Genomic DNA, 23071 nt, shown 5'->3' with positions numbered 1-23071 from the left:
CACGTAACGGAATATATAGATTATGATCCTTATAATTATTTATTGTTAAGTCCATTACAAATGTTCCTTTAGTTTTTTTAGGAAAGTATCGTCATTCATTCATTAGGAGAAATTTACATTCTGAATTTATTTAAAAATATCTCCATATCAATCATTTAAAATTTCACTAATATATTATTAGACTGGTCTAAACTTCATTATTATAGATATTTTTATGAACATTCCAAATAACAAATGTTCCTTTAGTTGATTGTTGATGCAAAACCAAATAATAAATTAGTCGTAAACCCATGCGATATTGCGTGGTTGATTGTGATGTAATAAATGAGTTATGTATTCAAAGAAATTGTTCTGTTCTTGGACATTTGGCAGATAGGACCCAGAAAGTAGCTTTTGATTTGGTTGAATAGCAAGAAAATCTATCCACCAAGCACACAAATCTTCCAAATTTGACCCAAGTGCAAGCACAAGAATATTAATATTATTCAAGTCGAAAGATAATCATTGAAAAACATCTCGAAAAAGAGCCAACTCATTTCTACTCATAAAATGCTTTTTGTAGTCTTTATCTGTTATGCTTGAGAGTCCAGTCATTAAGCAGAATATCCACTGATTCTTTTGTGCTTAAAACAAGAGGAATATATCATCTATATATTAGTAAGAGCTACACAAATGAACAGCCAAAAGCAAAAATTACAAAACAAACTGAACATTGAGTTGACAAGAAATCTAACAAATATACCGAATCTTAACTTTCGATGAGATTAAAGCAAAAGCATGCTATGATATAACACCCAACAAAGGCACCATCTACGACATCATAGTGCACTTTTCACCAAACTGTTCGTTTATAAACATTAGCAGGCAAGTTGCTAACATTGTTAAGTGGGATTGGGGGAGTGTGGAATCTTTGAGCTTTTTCTTCTAATTGCAACCTTTTCTTTTTCCCTTGTTTCAAGGTGCACTTTTCCATTGAGATCTTTTCTATCTACCCTCACAGGTATTCTTTAGAGGAAATTGGAGAGAAACTCCTAAAAGGAATAGGTGGTGAGAAGAAAAAAAAAAGGATAGGGACCGACGAAGAAAAGAGAAGCAAAAGAACCACCTAAAAGCCAAATTATTTAGCAAAGGAAACAGGGTCGATAGGATTCAGCTCTAGAAACACTATCCCCCAATTTATACTTTACTTCCCTCCTGCAAAAGAAATACAAAAAAGGGTATTGAGATTTTCTGTAGCAGAAAGAACAGAATGGTCAAACATGAGAAACAATAATAGCCAGGAAAAGAAAAGAAAAGAAAAGTAAAGGAGAGAATGTTTGTATACCTCTTCCTTTTTCGGAGAGCCTATTTAAGAAGGAAAGGAAGAGTATTAGCAATGCAACCACTGCTATGCCTCCAATTATAATTGCAAGCGTCTTGTCCACCTCATCATTAGTGGCATTATTATCATCTATACATCATTCAAGAATGTCAAAAAATTAGAATTAATCACAATTATAATTATAAAGCCACTCATAATTACAGTAATTTGAGAAATTGTTGACCTTGGCCTTGAACACTACTTATCGGATACAAGATCTTGATGCATCTTTTCCTTTACTTCGTTTTCAGCTTAAAAGAAATGATGCAATGACACCAAGTTGTGTTTCAATCAACTAAACTTAGGGGCAGGCTTTTCAACGAATTGGGATGTTGCTGTAAGTCTTTCAGCAATTCAAGTGAATGGCTCTGTTTTGGTTATGTTTTTTTTCCCTTTCTCTTTTTCTTTACCTCAAAAGTTTCAAACATAGAGAACATAAACGCATCAGATTCTTTCTCAGCTACTAACGAGACACTAGAGACACTTTCGTGTTTGGTAGGTCTTGTAGCATGCAGATGCAGCATGAGGTGCTTTACAGAAACCTTTCGTGTATATATACACGAAAGTGTAGGCACTTCCATACTGAAAATAAGTTCTCAAATTCCAATAATTGAGTTCTTTAAAGCATATACATAATCATTAAAACTTAGATCCAGAACAAATATGGGAAAAGTAAAAACAAATACATGTTCATAAGAACATCATGATATGCAATAAGATTTCGAGTTTTTACCAAAAAGCTTTTTATGCGATGAAACACAAGTTGTCAATTGTTCTAAGCTACAAACGCCCGAATCACCATCGGCAAAAGCAAAGCAAGTATACCAAGAATAATAAATTAATTCGAAACAATCATTCAGCCATCTGAACATGCCTAGATTCCACAAACTGCTCCCTAAGCAAAGCAGGGGAATGTTGATTGCAGAGTAGGTGGGCATTCTCATTATACTATTAGATAAAACGAACTCGTTAATTTGACACAAGACAGCCAGTCGCTTAATTGCTGTCTCCCAGTCTTGATGATAAACACACACATAGAAAAAAAATGTGAAAATCAGAAATTACACAGATCAAGTGGTGATTTTTACACTTCAATGAAGTGAAGGATAATTACCCAAGAGGGTCTTACGGCCAAAAAGTCATTAAAATCTACTATAATTTAGTGAAAAAAAAAAAAAAACCAAAAATGAGAAATCACCAGCCGGGGTGGCGAAACCGCTTACCCTTTCTGGCGTACGAGCGGACGCCGCCTTGTAGGTAGCGAACGTAACACTTGGCCAAGAACATGTCGCCCCACGCCGCGGTGCCGCACTGGGTCTTCAGCAGTCCGATCGCGTTCCCTAGGCAATCCTGGCACTCGCTCGGACTCAAGTCCCCCACGCACTGCGCCACGCCCTGGACATTCCCGGAGTTACTCGTCCGGTACGTATTGTAGGGCCCACCGTTGCCGGTCCCCAAGTACGCCAGCACAGCATCTCTCCGGGCCAACGCGTCAGAGTCGTATCCAAACGCCGGCCCACATTTCTTGACCACCACCGTCTTGTCCTCCACCCCCAAGAAGGTGGTATTATCATACTTGACGAAACAACCTTCGAGCTGCAACGCGCCACCGCACGAGTTGATGCAAAGGGTACCGAGTTGACTCACCGAGCGAGCGATGCAGCGGGCGCAGTCATTGCCCTGGAGGTCTCCGCGGCATTGGAAGAGGCCGTAGACGGTGTCTTGAGGGTTGGAGCCGAGAGCAGTGAAGTTGTTGTAGGCGGTGAACATGGCTGAGTTGACCAGGGAGGTGAGGATCGAGTTGACGTTGTTCTCGTAAGGTGAACCGGGCGTGTACTTCAGCGGAGAGCACCCACCAAAGACGAAGGTGTCCGTGGCCGAAGTCGATGGGGTCGTGAGGGTTGAGATGGTGAGAAGGAAGACACAAAGAGACGAGAAAGAAAGAGCTCTTCGAATCACAGTCACAGACATGCTTGTGAACCTGAGCTTGTGCGTATGTGTGAAAGAGAGATTTTGGAGAGGTTATCGTTGAGGAGGGGGAGCTATGAATCTATGAGTATTTCGACACTGATTCCCGAACACTTCTTTTGTGTGAGAGGAGAGTTCTTTGGGCTTAAAGGTTGCTTTGAGGAGAATCTACGTAAGGGAGGGAGTGAGGAACTTCGTATGTCTAATCTAGGTGCGTATGTGATTGTCTTGAGGCCAGCAGGTGGAGAATAAAAAAACAAAAAACACTAGAAAATTACATTTTCATTGACACACACACACACACACACATATATATATATATATATATAGGTTTTTCAAAAATTAGGTTTTTAGTTATTAAATTATAGAAGATGATATTTTTTCCAAACAGAAAGAAAAAAAATTCAAAAAGGAATTAAAAAACTAATGGAATAAAATTAATATTTTAGAAAATAATTCTATTCTTTCAAAAGTATCTTTTTATTTAATATGCTAATTTGCCTCTTTTATGTGTCATAGGTGCATAGGTGTAATTTTGCCCTTTTAAGGGGAAAAAAGGGTACATCAGTAAAATCACAACCTTGAGAGAGAGAGAGAGAGAGAGAGAGAGAGAGAGAGAGAGAGAGAGAGAGAGAGAGGGGGGGCTGATTGTTGGGTGGTGATTATCCAAATTGATAGCTTGAATGGTATGCAATTTGAGGGAGAGTTGGATATCTTTCCCTCTTTTCAAATAATCATTTTTGCCCTATTTGCTGTACAATGTTCATAGGCACGTATTTTTTTCTTATTTTTATTTAGTTACTTTTAAAAAAATATTACAGTCATAAAAAATTATATAAAAATAATTTTATAAATTAACGTGATTTTATATGATTTATAATATGAACTATATCAAATCATGTTAATTTATAAGATTATTTTTATATAATCATTTTATTACTAAAATATTTCTCTTATTTGAAAATATATATATATATATATATATACACGCGATATCCGTTATGATTAGATTCATATCTCTAATTTTTTTTATTTATTCTTTCACTCAAATAGAGAATACTTATTATAGAGACTCTAAATTGTAGTATTACTTTTCCCCTCGTCCGAGAAAGAACATACGATCTAATCAGTAGTAATGATCGAAATAATTGACATGCACATAAAATATTATCTCATGAAATATATATATATATATATATATATATATAGTAATTTGATAACGTAAGATAGACGTTAAAAATATAACAAGTTATCTCCATAGAATAATTGTGTGGGCCACATTTCCTTGCAATGTAATATTATTGGTTCCTTTAATTCAGGTATAATATGTGTATAATAAATTATAATTATATATATATATATATATATATGAAGGAAAATGTTAAATATATTTAAAGAATATGTATATAAAATTTACTTTTTCACATGTAAATTATCTTATAAATATACGTAACTTTAAGTGGAAGACATACGTTGCCTACCAAATATCAGGTATGTGCGTATAATGGTACGTATGACTCGAACTCCCATGATGGTTTAAAGAGTTTTAAATGGGTCTGGTACTCATGGTTGACCACGTCAGCATCAAAACGTAGTCGTCGTGACTCGTGACACTACCTACTACTCCGATGTAGGCCCCGTTGTTGTTGCGCGTAGCATAGACAAATCGAAATCAAGCTAATTAATAGGTCATTTTTTATATGGTTTGAATGTGGATTTGCCTCCTCCTCAATTTGATATGCTCCACCATCTCCTCCACTTGGAAATTATAACATCAAAGAAATCATCTCAAAATCCCATATCAGAGATTGTTATCATTTGATAATCGAGAAGGTTTGTCCTTAACTCATCATAATGGTAGTCTAATTTGTAAAAGTGAGGGTAATTTTAAAAATTCAAACCTAAATTTAATTAATCTAGCTCAGTTCGAATTCTAGGTGTTAATGTTTTAATTTACACAACAGACTAGAAATGAATAAATAGTCATTCCTGACTCATGATGATTCGAGTTTTGATATAATATTCTTTGCATTTATCTATAAAATACATAATAAATAAATAAATAAACATAAATATAGAGATACAAATATTCATGTGGTTCGGCATAAAAATCTATGTCCACGAGTTGTTTTGAGGTGAAATCCATTATAATGAGTTATTTTATAATTTCTCATTGCATTTATCAGTTCTCTTATGTACCGTTATTTTTATATATTATTTTTATATTTTATTAATATAATTAGTCAAAATAATCATTAAAAAATAATACAATCAATCATATCAGTAGAATATATAAAAAATATATAAAAATGTAATTTTTTTTATTATTTATATTATTATTTGATAAGAAAATAAAGATTTGGTGAATGAAACAGAACAAAATTAGAAGATCCAATGAAATGTGCAAACGATATTTTTAATTAAAGGCCAATCATACCCCCAAAAAAAAAATAATAATAATAATACAGTAACACAGTCTTATCAATTGAGCTGTAACCGTAATACAACTGATGCCTCTTCTTTTTATAATAATAATAAAGGGAAAAGTGAAGTCATGAGTTTTATGTTGGGTTGGGTAGTTGGATAATTTTATATATTATAAGAATAGTAATAAAAAATAATAAAAATATATTAAATAATAGTAAATAGTAATATAAAATAGTAAAAAGTAAGTGAAAATAATGATAAAATAATGAATAGTAGTGAAGTATACCACTCAAATCCAATGTTAGAACCCATCTAATAACACAACTATTTTAAAGTATTTTAAAGTATTTTTAGATACTTTTTTTACAAACATCGCTAAAATATAAATATTTTTTAATTTTAAATTTTTAACTTTTTTATCTGATGATTATAATTTTCTTGAACTCTTAAACAAAACATAAAAAATAGTACAATATTTTCAAATTTTAAAAAAATTATATTGAAATAATTTTTTAACTTTATAATATTTTTATTTAATTTTTCTCTATTCTTTTTCAAAATTTAATAAAATATGTTAACTCAAATAATTTTACTATTATTCACAAATATACTGAGATATTCTAAATATCAAAATCAGATCTTAATATATTAAGAAACTTAAAAATAAAAGAAAAAAGAAAAAAGAAAAAAGAAAAAGGTGTGAACTACCTTCATTATATTTAGAAACTTAAAAAGAAAAGAAAGAAAAATGTAAGAACTTTTGAGTAACAAGTCTCTAATATATTCAGAAGCAAGACAGCGCACCTACTGAAGGCATATAAAAAGGGGTGAACTACCTGCAAAGCTGCAATTGTTTCATTCAAGGCTCAAACACACTCGATCTCCCCTTCATAGATTACTCATTCATGACTTGGCCCCAATGTGGACACTCGTCTTTTTCTCTGAGCAACTCCAAGTGGTATATATACACTAAAAAAAAGCGTGATTAAATAAAAATATTACTGCAGACCAGATGAGATATGCCTTATTGTAAAATTCTTTTACGTGTAAATCAAATTTTATCACGTCAATAATATGAAATGTGTGTGATAGGAAAAAAAGGAAATGATGCCTACCCATGTCACCCATCCATATGATCTATGAATTCCTTTGAAAGGAGTGATGTGTATGTACTTTTTTTTTTTAATATATATTTAGGGAAGGGGGTTTCAAACTCTAAATGGCCTCTATCTTGGAGCTGGAGATTATGCCAATCAGGTTACAGGCTTTTGGCAAGAGGGGTGATACAAGGAATTCATGAATATTAGACATTGTATGAGATCTTCAAAAGAGTTTTTCAGTAGGATAAAGTTGTTTTACCTTCCAATATCCCAATCTTTGTATGGTAATTGATAAGAAAAGCATATGAAATTGATTGATGACCATACGTTTCAGATGACGAGGGGATGGATTCCTTTCAACAATTTATGCAATATTCATGTGCTGGTAATCCTAACATGATTAAGAACCCGTAACTACGTAAGAGACATGCAAGGATATAGAAGTGACAGATTTGAGGAGATGACTATTTCTTTTTTAGTATGATTGATGAGCAGCTGGACAATCCCTAAAACACGCAAACATGCATCATGTAAACATGCAAAGCTCCTCCAAGTCTCGCTTGTGGTTCAAGACATGGTACTACTGATCTGGTCCAGTAAATGTTCCATCAAAGATAAAGAAAGCTTTAGGGAAGATGGAAGGAAGGTGATGGTTCAATTATTAATGTATGGAAGGAAGATAATTCTAAGTGATGAGAATCTATATTCCTTTATATTGATATGTACCCACAACCTCATTTATAGTAGGCTTTTCTGCCTATAGTTCCGACCAGAACATTGTCATTTTGCCCTGCAGATAAGGATTCTCACGAACATCGTACTGCTTCTTGCTTCCAAAACCCATATTTTTGTTGAATTCGTGTCTGTGGAATGAGCTGGCCGGCCAACTAATTCATGTCACGGTGCTTATATATGGTTGTGAATATATTTTCAAGTAGGCCAAACCAATGTATAATTATTAGAAGAAAAGTGCGATTTCAATCCGAGAGCAATAATTGTTGGGGGATTTCTTTTTCACTTTGGCTAGGGGGATTAGATGGAATAGATTTGTTTGTCAGATTCCCTAAATTTTCCCTATATGTTCATCTTTCACGAAACAAAGGTACATCTCCAAAAATATGTATGCCCTAGTGCCTCATATATATCGTGCATAATAATATTTAAATATGTATGGTTCAGTATAAGTTTAATTTGAATTTCAGAAGCATGGTGCAATTCAAATTCTAACATATTTTATTGACTAAGATGCCAGAGGCCTCTTTATCCAGGCCGGATTTTTTCCCGGCTCAGTCCGTAATCCGGATAATCGGGTTTCTGGTTATCAGTTCTGGCCTGAAACAAATCTGGGCCGATACTTACATAAAAAAATCAGGGTATATTCAGTCTAAAATCCAGAACCTTTTTAAAAAAATAAATAAATAAATCATGTGCCAAAGAAATATTATGCCTACTGCAAGCAGTACCTAACATAGATTTAATCAAAGTGAACATGGGTCACTTGCATACAACGTGACTGATCAATGAGTACCAGAAAACAATGAACTAAGAAGATCAGGCAGAACCATACTCAAATATTGGGTCATTTTTCATTGAATGAACATGACAGCTAGAGGAAAAGAGGGAGAGTTTCGCTTTGAAGAAGCTGACAGTGAACCTCCTACACAAGCCCGCAATACCACTTGTAAGCATTAGTTAGATCCAGCAGTAGCTAATGCAACAATCATGGTAAAGATGTAGTTTCAGAAGTCAATTAATGTGCTCAAACCGATGTTTCCCAGTGCAACTGGTTTAGAACTTAAATATTGCATGATCAAAATGGATACGGAACTACTGATATATAGACATACAGCTAGCATGTAAGATTTACAGTACCCAGCTTTCATTAACGTAGACTACTAATGGGTGTAATGAACTTATAAGACAGTACTAAAATTGACAGATTCTTGCATGCCTCAGCATGTACCAAAATTGACCCATCTTTCATGCAACTAACGATCCAAATCTTGATTAATCACTTTTTATTTAGAATTTAAGAAACCTCGTAATTATCTGATCATTTTTTGTGAATTCTAATGTAAAAAAAAAAAAAAAAAAAGGTACAATCCGGAAACCTGGGTTCCTGATTTTTAAAACCTGTTTCACTCGGGTTCCAGCTCGAGTTTGAAACCAGAGTTCTGTTTCGTACCCTGACAAAAACCTGGATAAATAGTTCTAAGATGTCTCAGCTGCGTCTAGCTAGACAATTCACTTAATAAGGACATCTAAAGTATATCTTGGAAGAAGGTTCACTTGGTTGGGCTATTTTAAGTGTAGCTATATTATAGTATGTGTGAAATCATCACTTATCCCAATTTAAATGATAATATAGAATATAAAGAATATAAAGAAATCTTCTTCATATCCATTGTTCATTCAGAATATAAAGAAGCAAATGAAATATTCTTCATATCTAACTGTTCATTCTAATAAAGAGGAAAAATAAAAGAAAATAGAGCAAAAGCCTCTTCTTTCCATGTTGAATTTGATAAGCTTCTTTAGGCTCGACTAGCCCGTAGAGTATTATGGTTTCTAACTTTCCCTGATGCAAGGCTGGGGACATCAAGAATAGGACAATATATGCCAAACCTTTGAAGGATGAGGTTCCAGTTCGCTATTCCAATTTCCTCAATATTCTCATGTGGTAAAGCATCACTCTAATACTTATTTCTTGAGTGAGTGTATATAGCTCTTCCTTCATCGAAGTCTAACACTCCCTCTGTAACGATCTAGTCGTGGTCAAGAGAAGACACAAGAGAAGGACATTGGTCGTGCGAAGTGAAGAGGAGCTTAGTTTCTGAGTTAGGGTTCCAGAAGGTGTACTTGGTCTTCAGGAGACTAGTTGCTACGTGTACTTGATTTCTTTTGAAGAGGTGGGTCATTATAGGCCATATTTATGTTTTTAGTTATGTTGTGTTTGAAGGCTTATAGCCTAGTAGTTTTAATGAATGGACATTGTATGTAGGATGGGTCATGGGTCATAACATTGGGTTTGCTTTTACTTGTTTCATGTTTTAATTTCTGAAAGAGATGGCCCACGTTGAGGGCATCAGTAAGTAAGGGGTAGTCTATCTGTATTAGGGTTTATCAAAAAATATTAAAACAATCTATTTCTCTCTCGATTTTCTTCTAGAGGTACTCACCCTCAAAGTGAGATCTGTTATCAATACAAGTTTATTTCCTAGACATGTTACATTTTTGTATCAGAGAGATACAATCTCTATGCAAATGCAAGCTTTCCTACTATGGCAGAAAGAACAAGACTTAACCAGCTCCAGGATGGCTTGGCTGTTTTGAAGAAAGTGACTGATGCTCAATATGGCAGGATGGAGAGTCAATTTCATAGCTTAGAAGACCAGCACCACAACCTGGAATCCGAGATGACAGCCCTGAAAAACATCATCCAACAATAGTTAGAAGCTTTCACTCATGAAATATAGAAAAAGAATCAGAGTCCTTACCAAGGAGAATCTTCCTTGGGGTTGCCTTATGGAGATGAGAATAACCAGCAAGGTCAATCTGCCTAGACTTTCCAGTGTTTCATGGAGAATATCTTGCTGGATGGCTATACAAGGTAAATCATTTTTTTGCTTTTCACAACACCCCACCCCCGAACACATGAGGTTAGTGTCTTTCCACATAGAAGGACAAGCTATGATGTAGTTCAAAGGAATAGAAGAGTCAAGGTAGATTGTTGATTGGGATGCTTTTGCGAGAGCACTTTTAATAAGATTTGTTTCCAAACCCTATGATGACCCATTGGAATCCTTAACTAAGCTAAGACAAGTAGGAGTGAATGACTATAATCTAGGTTGAAACTCTGTCCAATAGGCTAAGGGGCTTATCTAACACCTATAAACTCAGTTGCTTTATGAGTGGACTAAATGATGAAATAAGGCTGACCGTTAGAATGTTCAATCTCTTAAACCTGTCTATTGCCTACACCCTTTCCAAGTTACAAGAAGAAACCCTGAACCTATTTAAAAAATAAACCCATCTTTTCCCATCCACCAGATCTAGCCCATTCAAGCCACCAAAAAAATCCCCATCCACAAGAACCATCAATACAAATTCAGAAAATCAACCAAAACCAAATGAAATATAGGAGGGATAAGGGGTTATGCTACCACTGTGATTCTAAGTGGAGCCCAGAGCACATATGCCTAAATCCTAAATTATACCTCTTGGAAGAAGTATTACATGAACCCGAAAGTGACACTGGCTAAAACTTAACCACAACCCAGGTGGAATGAAAATTAGAAGTGTTGAAGTTGGACCTGAATCACGAGAATCCTAAAATTTCTCTACATGCTATTACGGGTTCACACAACCTAAAGACTATGAGGGTGAAAGGCAAGATAGGGGCCACGTAGATGACCATTCTCATTGATACGAGGTCAACCCATAATGTTTTAGACCTTGCCATTGTACTAAGGAGTAAGCTGCCTCTAGAAATTACTGAAACAGTTAAGGTAAAGGTCGCCAGTGGAGAATTATTGCCTAGTTAGGGCAAAAGTAAAAGAGTGGGAGTATGGATCCAGGGTGTGAAATTTTTGTTGAATGTGCATGTTTTAATCTTAGTTGGTTGTGATATGGTAATGGGGGTCTAATGGCTCTGAACCTTAGGCCCCATCCTATGGAACTTTGGAGAGTTAACTATGAGGTTTTCTTACAAGGAAACAATAGTGGAACAGAAGGGCTAGTCGCAGCCCAGCAAATAGAACAAGGTTCTCTAAACCAGAAGAACAAGCTATAAAATAAGGGGTTCTTACTAAAACTATTACAAGAAGCTAAAAACTTTGAGTTGGTTGAAGAAGAAGGTCCAGCAGCTGAAATACAGCTGCTACTGGAGGAATTTTCTAACATTTTTTATGAACCTAAAGAATTGCTCCCTATTTGTTCTCATGACCATGCTATTAATTTGTTGCCTGGAACCAAGCTTGTTTCAATAAGGCTCTATCGTTATCCTTACTACCAAAAGGATGAGATAGAGAAGATTGTAAAGAAGTTCCTAGTTTCGGGTGTTATATTAGCCTAGTCAAAGCCCTTTTTCATCCCCATTTTTATTAGTAAGGAAGGCGGATGCAACATGGTGCCTTTGTGTAGACTATAGGAGACTCAATAGTTTTACCATCAAGGATAAGTTCCCAATTCCCATAGTTGAAGACTTAATGGATGAGCTCCATGGTGCTAAAATATTTTATAAATTGGACCTAAGGTCGGGGTACCACCTAATTTGGGTTAAACGCGAGGATGTGTAAAAAATAGCATTTAGAACTCATGAGTGGTACTACAAACTTTTGGTAATGCCCTTTGGGCTAACCAATGCCCCCTCTACTTTTGAAAGTCTCATGAACGAAATTTTCAGATCTCATCTAAGGAGATTTATCTTTGTTTTCTTTGATGACATATTGGTTTATAACAAGAGTACCTAAGGCATTTACAGTTGACCCTTGATATCCTAAGACAACACCAACTCTTTGCCAAGAGATCCAAGTGCAAGTTTGGTAGTTTGGAAGAGACATAGGGCATTTAATTTCTGAATAGGGGGTTAAAACAGACCCCAAAATATTACGAGCTATGAACGAGTGGCCTTTCCCATCCTCTCTCAAGGCTCTTAGGCGTTTTTTAGGCTTGACCTGGTATTACCAAAGATTCATCAAGGGATATGGGGGAATTGTTAGCACACTCACAGAAATTTTAAAAAGGAACAAGTTTATATGGTCTGAAGAGTCCAGAGAGGCACTTCAGAGACTGAAGAAGGCCATTATACACCCTCATGTCCTTGCCTTACCTGATTTTCCATACCCTTCACGATAGAATGTTACGCTTCAGGAACAACCATAGGGGCAATCCTAATGCATGAGGGATGACCCTTAGCTTTTTTCAGCCAAGACCTATAGGGGAGGGCTCAAGGTATGTCAGCCTACGAAAGAGAATGAAAGAGAATTTTTTGCCTTGGTGTCGACGGTACAAAAGTAGAGACCCTACTTGCTAGGAAGGCCTCTTGTGGTTAAAACAAACCAGCAAAGTTTGAAGTACTTGCTGGACCAAAAGTGGGCACCCCGATAAAGTAGAAGTGGGTAACCAAACTGTTAGGGTATGATTTTCTTATTGAGTATAAGAAAGGTTCTGAAAATGGGGTAGCTGATGCCCTGTCTAGCAAAGAGGGAGATGAGGAATACTCCCTATCACTATTATCCTTTCCCACTATGGAATGGATGGAGGAGTTAGAGGCAGTATATGGGAGTGATGAATAACTGCAGCTGCTCATATCTTAGTTTAAGGAAGGGAAGTTGACATCAGTTTTTTCTATGAAGGATAATTTACTGTTGTATAAGGGTAGGCTTTACATTCCAACCGAGAAGCAACTAAGATGCTGGAACTGATGTATAGTAGCCCTTGGGGGGCATGCAGGGTTTGACAAGACTATTCACAAGCTCAAGAGGGAGTTCTATTGGACAGGTTTGAAAAGGGAGGTTAAAGAGTTCATCCAAGACTGTGATGTGTGCCAAAGGGTGAAGATAGATAATACCCTTCTCAGTGGACTCTTAATACCCATAACTATACCTCACCAACCCTGGATAGACATCACAATGGACTTTGTGGAAGGGCTCCTGATCTCTGATGTTGTGGATAGGCTAACCAAATACATCCATTTCACCCTCACTCAAGCATCCTTACATGGCCATAATAGTTGATGAACTATTTCTAAAGCACATTTTCAAGCTACATGAATTGCCATCATCTATAGTGTCAGAATCGGGACAACACATTCACTAGTAAGTTCAGGTAGGAGCTATTTACGCTCCAACGGGTTCAAATGAACATGAGCACAGCTTACCACCCTAAAAAAAATGGTCAAACCGAGTTAGTTAACAAGAAACTGAAAAATTATCTGCAGTGGTTCACAAGCGACCATCCTAAAGACTGGTCACATTGGATCCCACTAGTCGAGTGGTGGCACAACACCACATAGCCCCTATCTATGAAGCTTACCCCCTTTGAAACTTTGTATGGATACTAGCCCTCACGGGTCCTTAGCTATGTGCCTAGAACAACACAACTTGAAGTCGTGGAGTCTACTTTGAGATCCAAGGATCACATATCAACTCTACTTCGGCAAAACTTGCAAAAGGCATAGGAAAGAATGAAAAAGTACTCTGATCTATGAAGGAATGAACAAAATTTTGAAATAAGTGACTGGGTGTATCTGAGGCTCCAGCCCTATTGCCATATCTCAGTTGAGCACCGCCGTAATATCAAGTTAGCCCCCAGATATTTTGGACCTTACCAGATCCTGCAAAAAATTGGTGCCATCGTATACAGGTTAGAGCTTCCTCCTAATTCTTGGATTCACCCTACTTTTCATGTATCGCAGCTAAAAAGGAAGTTGGGATTGAAGATTACCATGGTACCGTCACTGCCTCTAGTCGATCAGTCTGAACTTTTGAAGCCCGAGCCTGTGGAGGTTCTGAAATGCTACATGGTGAAGTCTAGGAACCGACCCAAGAAGGAGATATTGGTGCTATTGCCAACACAAGGAAAGGAGGTTGGTCATGCGAAGTGAAAAGGAGCTAAGTTGCTGAGTTAGGGTTCCAGAAGGTGTACTTACTACTTAGTCTTTGGGAGACTAGTTGCTGCGTGTAATTGTTTCTTCTGAAGACGTGGGCCATTATGAGCCATACTTATGTTTTTAGTTATGTTTTGTTTGAAGGCTTGTAGATTAGTAGTTTTAATTAATGGACACTATATGTAGGATAAGGCATGAGATGTAACATTGGGTTTGCTTTTACTTATTTCCTGTTTTAATTCTTGAAAGTGTTCGCCCACGTTGAAGGTATCAGTATGTAAGGGGTAGTTTATCTGTGTTTTATCTAAAAATATTAGAACAATCTATCTCTCTCGACTTTCTTCTAGAGGTACTCACCTTGAAGTGAGATTTGCTATTAATACAAGTTTATTTCCTAGTTCTATTACACCCTCTTCTTTGGATTTGTGAACCTAAGGAACCGGATGCTACTAATTTTGAAAGACGTCACTTTTTGTGCCAGGTTTTTGTACTAGATATAAAAGATTTTGTAACATTTAATAGAGGAAATCAAGAGAACTTAGATGTCTAGAAGGCTCAATGTGGAGCCTTGGTCGAGCAAGTGTTATTAGTGCAAAAGCAAGCAAACTCTCCATAATAGGTACTTCTATCGACCATGACTCTTATGAACGTCTAGCAAACTCTAACCGTTGTTCCAATTTTAAGTCAAGCCCAACTCACAGCAAACCAATTACAACTCAACTTATCTAAGTTTTGTCATTAGAATATATCAAGAAGTTGGCCTACCTTGATTGATTGCTCGCTCTAAATTTAGTTTGTAGTGATTGTTGACATTGAATTGGCAGTTTTACAGTGTGATACGTGTATTCAGTTAACTAGGGTGGATGAGATTTGTACCTAAGGAGGCTAGCAAAATTCTTTAATTTGAATTCTTAATAGACATTTAAAATTATTTACTTTATATCTTAGTAAAATAGGTTTGAAATTTATAGGCAAACATGTTCTAGTCCAAATTGAAAGAGTCGCATGTTGGAAAATAAGATATTGCAAAACAGAAATCTTGGTGCATCAAGCTCACGTCAATTTGTTGCTCTTTTGGGCCAATCTCGTTTTCTTTGCCATTGTTTGCAAGCAGACGAAAGATGATAAAACAAAACAAAACCCCAAAAAAAAAAAATAAAAACCCAGTATTCTGATTATTAAAAGAAGAAAGGAAGAGACTAAATTGGGTTGGTGTGTGAGTTTCAATCCAGGAGCGGGCAGAAGGATGATGAGATGAACAGAACTTCCCTACCAAGATCAATCATGTAATGAGAAAAGCCGTCCCATTAAGAAAGGGTATAAGCAGGTGAAGATCTTATTGGAGATGAGCTAGAAGACCCAATTACGTAGTATATAGGCCCAGCCTGGATAATCCATCAGAAGACTCATTTGTTGGTAACTCTTTTCAGAGCTCCAGTCCAAACGGAAAAGTGATACACAGATCATTTAAAAAAAAAAAAAAAGGAAGCTAAAATCAAGCTGGTGTAAATAGTAAATTGAGATCAAATGAGTTACAAAATAAAAATTAAATAAAATATTATTAAAATATTAATTTTTTAATATTATTATTATTTTATATAAAAATTTTAAAAAATTATAATAATTAGATCAGCTTAAAACTACAAGCCTAACCTTTAAAGGAAAAGCAAAAAGCCAGTCAATGAGATATGAAATTTGTATGTTATTCACCTTCTATGAGAACTTGATAACTAAGAATATTACACAATCAAATTCAGTTCAATGCCAAATGCTCCACAGATTTTGAACTCCTGAACTTGTAATTGAAAGAAAGTCTTCTGGAAAGTCATCCTCTGCACAAATTTTCCCAACTGTCTTTCCACCTGTGCTGATTAATTCCAAATTTTCCCCCATGCATGCTAATCCAGTAGCTCAAATTATTCCAGATATCTTAAAACTAACGCGGTAAGCACTCCATATCTACCAACATAACCAACTTGAACTAACTTCACATTCAACAACTCATCAAACACACCCACAAGTTGAACCAACGACAATCTTTTGAACCAGACTGTCGAATCGACTAGCAAGCCCCGGAAAACCAGATTAGCATACTGGGCATGCATTTAGTTACACAACACTGCATCAAATTTCAAAACATGCCAATTTAACTTAACTGCTTCTCAAGATTCATCCATAAGTGTATACATGAAAAATAACGATTCGAAAAGATTATTTTATAAGTCCATAATCTGAAATGCTAGTTAGATTACGATTTCTTTTTCTTCGACGATCTTTCCTTCTCCATCTGTTCAAACAAGCTTCCATCATAAACAGCTTTAATTGTTTCCTTTGGCAGTAAGCCATTCTTGTCCTTGCAGAGGATATATAGGACCTTCCATTCTGTATAGCTAGAAAACCTGCAATAGAGACCCGCTTTCAATACAGTGATCAACAAAACGTTCCAACTTACCCAAATTATAAATTTGATATGGAAGTATACCATCCTCCATAGTCCTTGGGAACCCTGTTAGCCTTCAGCATCCGCATCAGTTCATCTGATGTTAAAGAACTTGGGTAGGTAAGAGCATGCTTGCTGAACATTTCTTCAAACTTCGAAGGAACAAACCTAGAGCATCAACTTCAAAATTTAGATGACAACCCAACAATAGGACAAAACTATGCTTGACTACAGCAATGGAATAAGAAACTTTGTATTACTCAATCTTGTCATAATTGAGAATTCAGGTTGATTTATCTATATATAGGTGTAACCAACTTAACTTAACCCAAACCAGCATGTCAGTTTGAGTTGAATAATCTCAACGTGGGTTTTCTTTCTCAACTTTAAAGTGAAATGGAATGCATTACTTGAACAATTGAGTATAGGTTTTAAACATAGACATCAGGCTTTAGTTGATAAACTACCCTGACCTGAGGTTGCCCAAGATCAAAACTCTGGCGAACTTCAAAAGCAGAAACCCAAAGGGCGTCAATAACTAAACAAACCTATGTTCCACAATAACCTAGCTTAAATGTTCTACATTTAAATAGTGCCGAAAGCACATTCACATCGAAGATAACTAGGTTGAGAAAATCACCCTGTTCAGCCGGTTAGCACGTTCTGCCAAGTCAGCTCTGTCTAGCATGTAAGTCAACCCAACCCGGGCAACCAAAGTACCATAAAAACTATAAGCTGTGCAAGAGCAACGGGAAGAAAGAAAATAGCACACTTTTTCTTTCCAGGTCCCAAAAAAGTTGTACTTAAAAAATAGATCTTAAGCTAATGAGGAAAACAAATTTGCTTGGTAGTAAATTACATACACAAGAAGAAAGGGTTATTACACAAACAGACAGCAGCTTGGATTTAAACGCCAGTCAATTTTAGGAAGAAGAACAGCAAATGGAAACTAAGTTTTTACTTTGTTTTATTTTTGTTACTGTTGATTATGTATATATGAATGCAAGCAACCTCTGAGACACTCATTCTTCCATTTTAGTAGGTTAACTGAAAATCTAGGACCCAGAAGAAGTACTAACTTCATGTATGTTTCACCTTTTTCTTTTATAGGTAAAATAAAATCATCATCTTTTCTTCTTTTTCATTGATATTAAGCCATAACACGATCAATTTAAAAAAATGCGATAGTAACCAAGTTGAATCATGGTATCACCAATTATACACTAGGAGCTAGATCATCCAAGTTTCCAACATGATGATACTAAAACTTAAGGGGTCTAGACACTTTATAAGGTTAGGCTGTCCAATTCCAGGGTGATGAACAATAACTTCTAAAAGGGAAAAATGAATATGTAGGCATAACATGGCATGTACCACCTTAAGCAAATAAAACATAGCATATACCTTCCTTCAGAGTCATAGACACCAGAGTCACTTCCGTGTTTGCCTCTTTTAATGTTTTTAACCTCAATTGGAAAGAGGAGAGAAGGAAATTTCCCCTACATGAGACAGAAATTAAAACCAAAAGAAAAGAAAAAAAAAGGGTAACCATGACGAAAAAATCAAGAATAAATTAACATACATTTGGTACAAATAGACCAACAGAAAAGCAGATCAAAGTATCACTTGGGCTATTGTCAGTGGATCATTCGATATACACTCAGTTTCATAACTTTAATTATGGATCATTGTTCTTTTGTTTTTTCTAATGCTTCGATGACTTTTGGGGTACACAACTTTTTCAGCCATAGCCTAAAGGAGTCACAAGTGGGTTTTTATATATATATATATATATATATAAAAGAAAAAAGAAAAGGAGTGAACCACTTGAGGCCTTGAAGTTGGAAAATGAATAGTCCAATTTTCCAATCACAAATGGTCAAAATCCTGCATTATAACAACGTGATAATAATTTTTTCTCCATCTTTGGAAAGTTTCTCACAGAGGAGTTTGTTGAGCAAACTTCCCTTGATTTCGCTTTCTTTTCCTTTATTATCGTCCTTTCCGTTAAGTCCTGAGTAAATATTCAATAACTAACCTTTAATTGATTGAACTTAGAACTCCACACGCATATGCCTCCTTTTATTTTATAAAATATATTTGATTTTAATAAAAAAAAAGTCACGTAAAAATAAATAGATTAATAACATAAACCGAAACACCAAATCCACAAACCAAAAATCTGTGTGAGAGAGAGAGAGTTACAGGACGAGTTTTCCGGCTCAGAGAGAAGTTTATGAAGAAGGCAGCGACGGTTGACAGAAAGAGACCACTCCCAATTGCACGAAAACCTGGTACATATGGCTAAAATCCCAGTTAACCCATGTTCTAGTGAATACAGAGGAAAATATATAAATATATTGAGGTTCTGGTAATGGTGGTGGGGAAGGGGTACTGTGAGTTTGAACCTTGAAATGTTTCCCAAGGATAAATCACGCCGTCATGATTCCTATCAAAGAATTCAACATGTTTCTGAAGGACGTCCTGATCCGTAGGTATAACATGCCCATCAACCTCTGTATGCACATATTCAACACAATCATGTCATACACTCATAAACAAGTTTGTGTTTGGTGTGCTAGAAAGAGAGAGCAATTACAGACATGAAAAAGAGAGAATACTGAAGAAATGAAAATGGGTTGCAGTGCAAACCTTTCTGATTATCGTTCGCCTGCGTAGATGAGGAAGACATTTGAAGGTCTTTGTATCAAACCGGCCACTGGGCAGCCAGAGAGGACAAGCTAGCTAGAGAGGTTTGGGTTTGAATGAAAACGAAAGGGGCTTGAGTTTCAGAGTGGGATCAGCCCAACAAAAAAGGAGAAACCACCAGCGCAGAACGGAATCAGCAGAGGAACGAAAAACTTTAAAGTGGATTATCGTTTAGAAGAGCAATGATAATCAACACCTATTTATAAAGGGCTAAAAACATTTTTTAAAAATTCAAATGGGTTTGCCAGCTATTCTACGGATATTTATGGGGACCCCACACTTGGAAATTTAACGTGTTGGATAGATATCTACATTATTCAAAGCCTACATATTCCATGTTTTGTATTACCGATGATTAAAAATAAGTATTGCGCTGTTTAACAATGAGTATTCCAAAAGGGAAACTAGTGCTTAACATGCAATTAGCCGAACAACAACAACGACAACATTTTTAAAACAAATAAATCAAAAGTAGGGAGTATTCCTTTTGTCGGGAGGGATTCCTTTTATTCGTTTTTTTTTTTTTTAATTTATTTGATTTTTATCAAAGATTGAATTTGGACAATATTGACTATTACGAGAGACATTGATCGTATGATGCATTACTTTGGAATTTTAGAATCCTTGTACGAATTGTTGTTAAGGTGGAAGATGCCAGTAGGAAACCAAATTCAAGGAAGATGAGATGCAATCAAATGATAATGCAAAAGTGGGGGGCAAACATGATTAACAGATCAAAAGAAGAACGTGAGGCCCATGCCATTGATGGCAAAGCCGAAACGAATAGCATTTAACGCCACTTTTTATGGTGTGAACGCGCTCAATACCAGCTTTGGATGCACGCAGTGACGCAGGCATGCGCCGAGTATTGTCGTGGGACCTGGTCCACCACCCCCAACTCACCTGGTCGACACCGAATAGGCGGCCACACACGGAGGCAGTTAACTTTATCATCTTTCCAATGAGGAAAGTGCTCGCATGCGCACTAATGTGAATTTCCAAATGTCTCGTTTGTGTATATTTTTTTAATAGTTAGGAAAATGACTATTAAATATTTAAAATATTTAAAAAATATTTTTAAAAAAAATTATAATTACACTAATAGGCATATCTGAGTTGGACCATATATACTTCCCAAAAAATTTGTTCGATTACCCACGAGGAAACATAGAAAGAAATTGGCTTAGTTTTACGTGATTTATTATACTATTAAATTATTTTTTATGATAAAATAGATCTAATTTACTACATTAAGTTATGTGAAGGTATATTGAGAGGTGCTATAATTATAAAGAGATTTCATAAAATAAAATTTTAAACTGACATGACTTTATATAAAATATTAATAATTTTTACAATAAAAATATTTTTACAATCTAACGTATTATATTAAATTACGTTAGTTTATAAATTTATTTATTTTTATAAAATCTCTTCGTATTTAAAATATTTCTCTAAATTGTTTTTATAAGATTTGTACGTAGAACTAACTCTTAGTGCATTTTTGTCATTCCAGTGGGCATTATTAAAAAAGCTATATACTGCTTGATATAACTATATATCTAAAACATTATTAGACATGTTATATATTTTTGAAAATAATATAAAAAATACTTTTTGGGGGTAAAAATGACATAAAATGTCATTTAAATTTTTAAAAACTATAACCATATATATAAATATATATATTTTTATAGAAATTAAAATATTATAATCAAATAATAATAAAAGAGAGATCATCTCAACACCTCCTCACCTCTTTAGCCTGATCGAGAGAAGAGAGAGAGATCTCGTATCTAGGGGCGGTAGTAGCGACGATGATGACGGAGGTAAGGGTGAAGGACGATGTTGGCAAGTAGAAAGGAAGGTGAGGGTTGCGTCGGCGAGGGCCGAGGAAGGTTGGGATAGAATGGAGAAAAATAAAAAAATAAATAAAGAGGAAACGTGGTATACTGAATATATATATATATATATATATATATATATTTATGGCATGAAAAAGGGATAAAAATCATCACAAGAAAAAGACAACATACATGCTTGCGTGACAAATGCTAGCGGTTGGTAAGCAACAAATGAGGAATATGGAGCTTAAATCAAATGGTAATAGTAAAAATATCACATCAATCAAGTCAATCATTAAAAGTTTTGACTTAGGAAACAAGTCATACTCAACGTCTCATTATGTATTTGATTTTGGTACTTTGCGTAGTTTAGGCTTAGAAAATATAAAAATGAAATACGTACTTTACCTACAAACGTAATAATAAAAGGAAAGCTCTCGTACTTCTCCAAGTGACCGTTTGAAATGACTGTTAGTCAAATAAAAATTTTATTCAGTAATTATATAAGTAATTTTATTGATATATTTTTTTATTATTTAAATTTATTAAAAAAATATATTTTTTTTCTTTTTCTTCTTCTTCTTCTATCTGGCGGCACCGCTGGGCAGCACATAACCCAACTCATAATAAAATCTGTCCACGTGCAGATCATGGCTGCCGCAAGATCAGTAGGATCGCATCTGAAGATTAATTGCAACATTTATTTTGAGAAAGGGCGTCATGACTGTTATATACATGTAAGCTTGATATATAGGCCACGAATGCATGGCTCTGATCTTAATAGGGGCGAGATGTGGTAGGATCTCGGATCTTGTTTCGGTGGATTAATGCATGCTTCATTCTTAGCATTGCTACATTATTAAAGTCTATTGATCAAGGCTGTGCTACAAAGGGAATAAATTAAAGAATGAGATTGTAATTTGCCTCACATCTGCCTTAAAAGATGGATTCTAATTAAAGAGCTTTGGTACAATCATATTATATAACGGAAAAGATGATACATCATTTATAACTAACGATCGAGTGAGTTAAAATTATGAAACTCATTTTATATATCTATCTTTTTCTTGTTTTAGATTTTAGAGTTCGGTCAAGAACTCTAAAAAATCTATATCCTCGAGTCTATATGCTATTTCAACAATGGAATTGTTTTTTAGTTCTACCCCTTCAAGTTAGGGTATATATAATATTTAGTTTGGATTATGTGGGAGGCGTATTTTGAGGATGCTTGAAGTGGTTTAATGGAGCCAAAAAGGCCTACTTTCCATAATCTGGAATGCATGGAGATGGAAGACAGCTTGGACGATATCTTGCAGTTTCAGCCACATAGTTGGTTTGAACTTGATATATTTCGGACTATATCCGGTCGATGATATATAGATTGTTAGCCGATCGTTATGCATTGGATGGAAGTGGGATTCTTCATGTGCGATTATGCATGGTATTGTCATGAATTTCTCTTCCGCCTAAGAAAGCGGCTTGAATTGGGGAGGTCAGGTCCGTGATACGAGGGCTAAAAAGATATATAGATGGTCAGCATGATTTCGTGAAAATAAAACAAAGGTACAATTTAGAAGAATTATTGGTTATTTTTTTATTATTTATCTTTCAATC

At 35.4% G+C, this 23071-nt stretch overlaps 2 protein-coding genes across 2 annotated transcripts; both read right to left on the bottom strand.

Moving 5' to 3' along the window:
• Positions 1–624: 624 nt before the first annotated feature.
• LOC122311951 (plasmodesmata-located protein 6-like) lies at positions 625–3561 on the bottom strand. The gene is made up of 3 exons (XM_043126744.1): positions 2584–3561; positions 1325–1450; positions 625–1194 (listed from the first exon to the last, which is right to left on the bottom strand). The coding sequence occupies exons 1-3, from the start codon at positions 3329–3331 to the stop codon at positions 1184–1186; spliced, it is 885 nt and encodes a 294-aa protein (XP_042982678.1). The 5' UTR covers positions 3332–3561; the 3' UTR covers positions 625–1183.
• Positions 3562–16146: 12585 nt separating this feature from the next.
• On the bottom strand, positions 16147–19802 carry LOC122311619 (probable peroxygenase 5). Its single transcript, XM_043126231.1, has 7 exons — positions 19557–19802; positions 19313–19420; positions 19110–19195; positions 18309–18403; positions 16947–17072; positions 16717–16863; positions 16147–16583 (listed from the first exon to the last, which is right to left on the bottom strand). The coding sequence occupies exons 1-7, from the start codon at positions 19594–19596 to the stop codon at positions 16574–16576; spliced, it is 612 nt and encodes a 203-aa protein (XP_042982165.1). The 5' UTR covers positions 19597–19802; the 3' UTR covers positions 16147–16573.
• Positions 19803–23071: the final 3269 nt, after the last annotated feature.

Source organism: Carya illinoinensis, chromosome 5 (genome assembly GCF_018687715.1).
Source record: "Carya illinoinensis cultivar Pawnee chromosome 5, C.illinoinensisPawnee_v1, whole genome shotgun sequence".
Taxonomy (NCBI): domain Eukaryota; kingdom Viridiplantae; phylum Streptophyta; class Magnoliopsida; order Fagales; family Juglandaceae; genus Carya; species Carya illinoinensis.
Note: the sequence above shows the minus strand (reverse complement) of the source record. Positions and strands in the feature narration are given on the sequence as shown.

Excerpts from the sequence above, each read along its gene's own strand:
- LOC122311951 (XM_043126744.1), bottom strand. The coding sequence starts at position 3,331 with ATGTCTGTGACTGTGATTCGAAGAGCTCTTTCTTTCTCGTCTCTTTGT. Across the intron at positions 1,451-2,583 it reads CCGCTCGTACGCCAGAAAGG|ATGATAATAATGCCACTAAT; the intron begins GTAAGCGGTTTC and ends AATGATGTATAG.
- LOC122311619 (XM_043126231.1), bottom strand. The coding sequence starts at position 19,596 with ATGTCTTCCTCATCTACGCAGGCGAACGATAATCAGAAAG. Across the intron at positions 19,421-19,556 it reads GGCGAACGATAATCAGAAAG|AGGTTGATGGGCATGTTATA; the intron begins GTTTGCACTGCA and ends ATGTGCATACAG. Across the intron at positions 19,196-19,312 it reads TCCTTGGGAAACATTTCAAG|GTTTTCGTGCAATTGGGAGT; the intron begins GTTCAAACTCAC and ends CATATGTACCAG.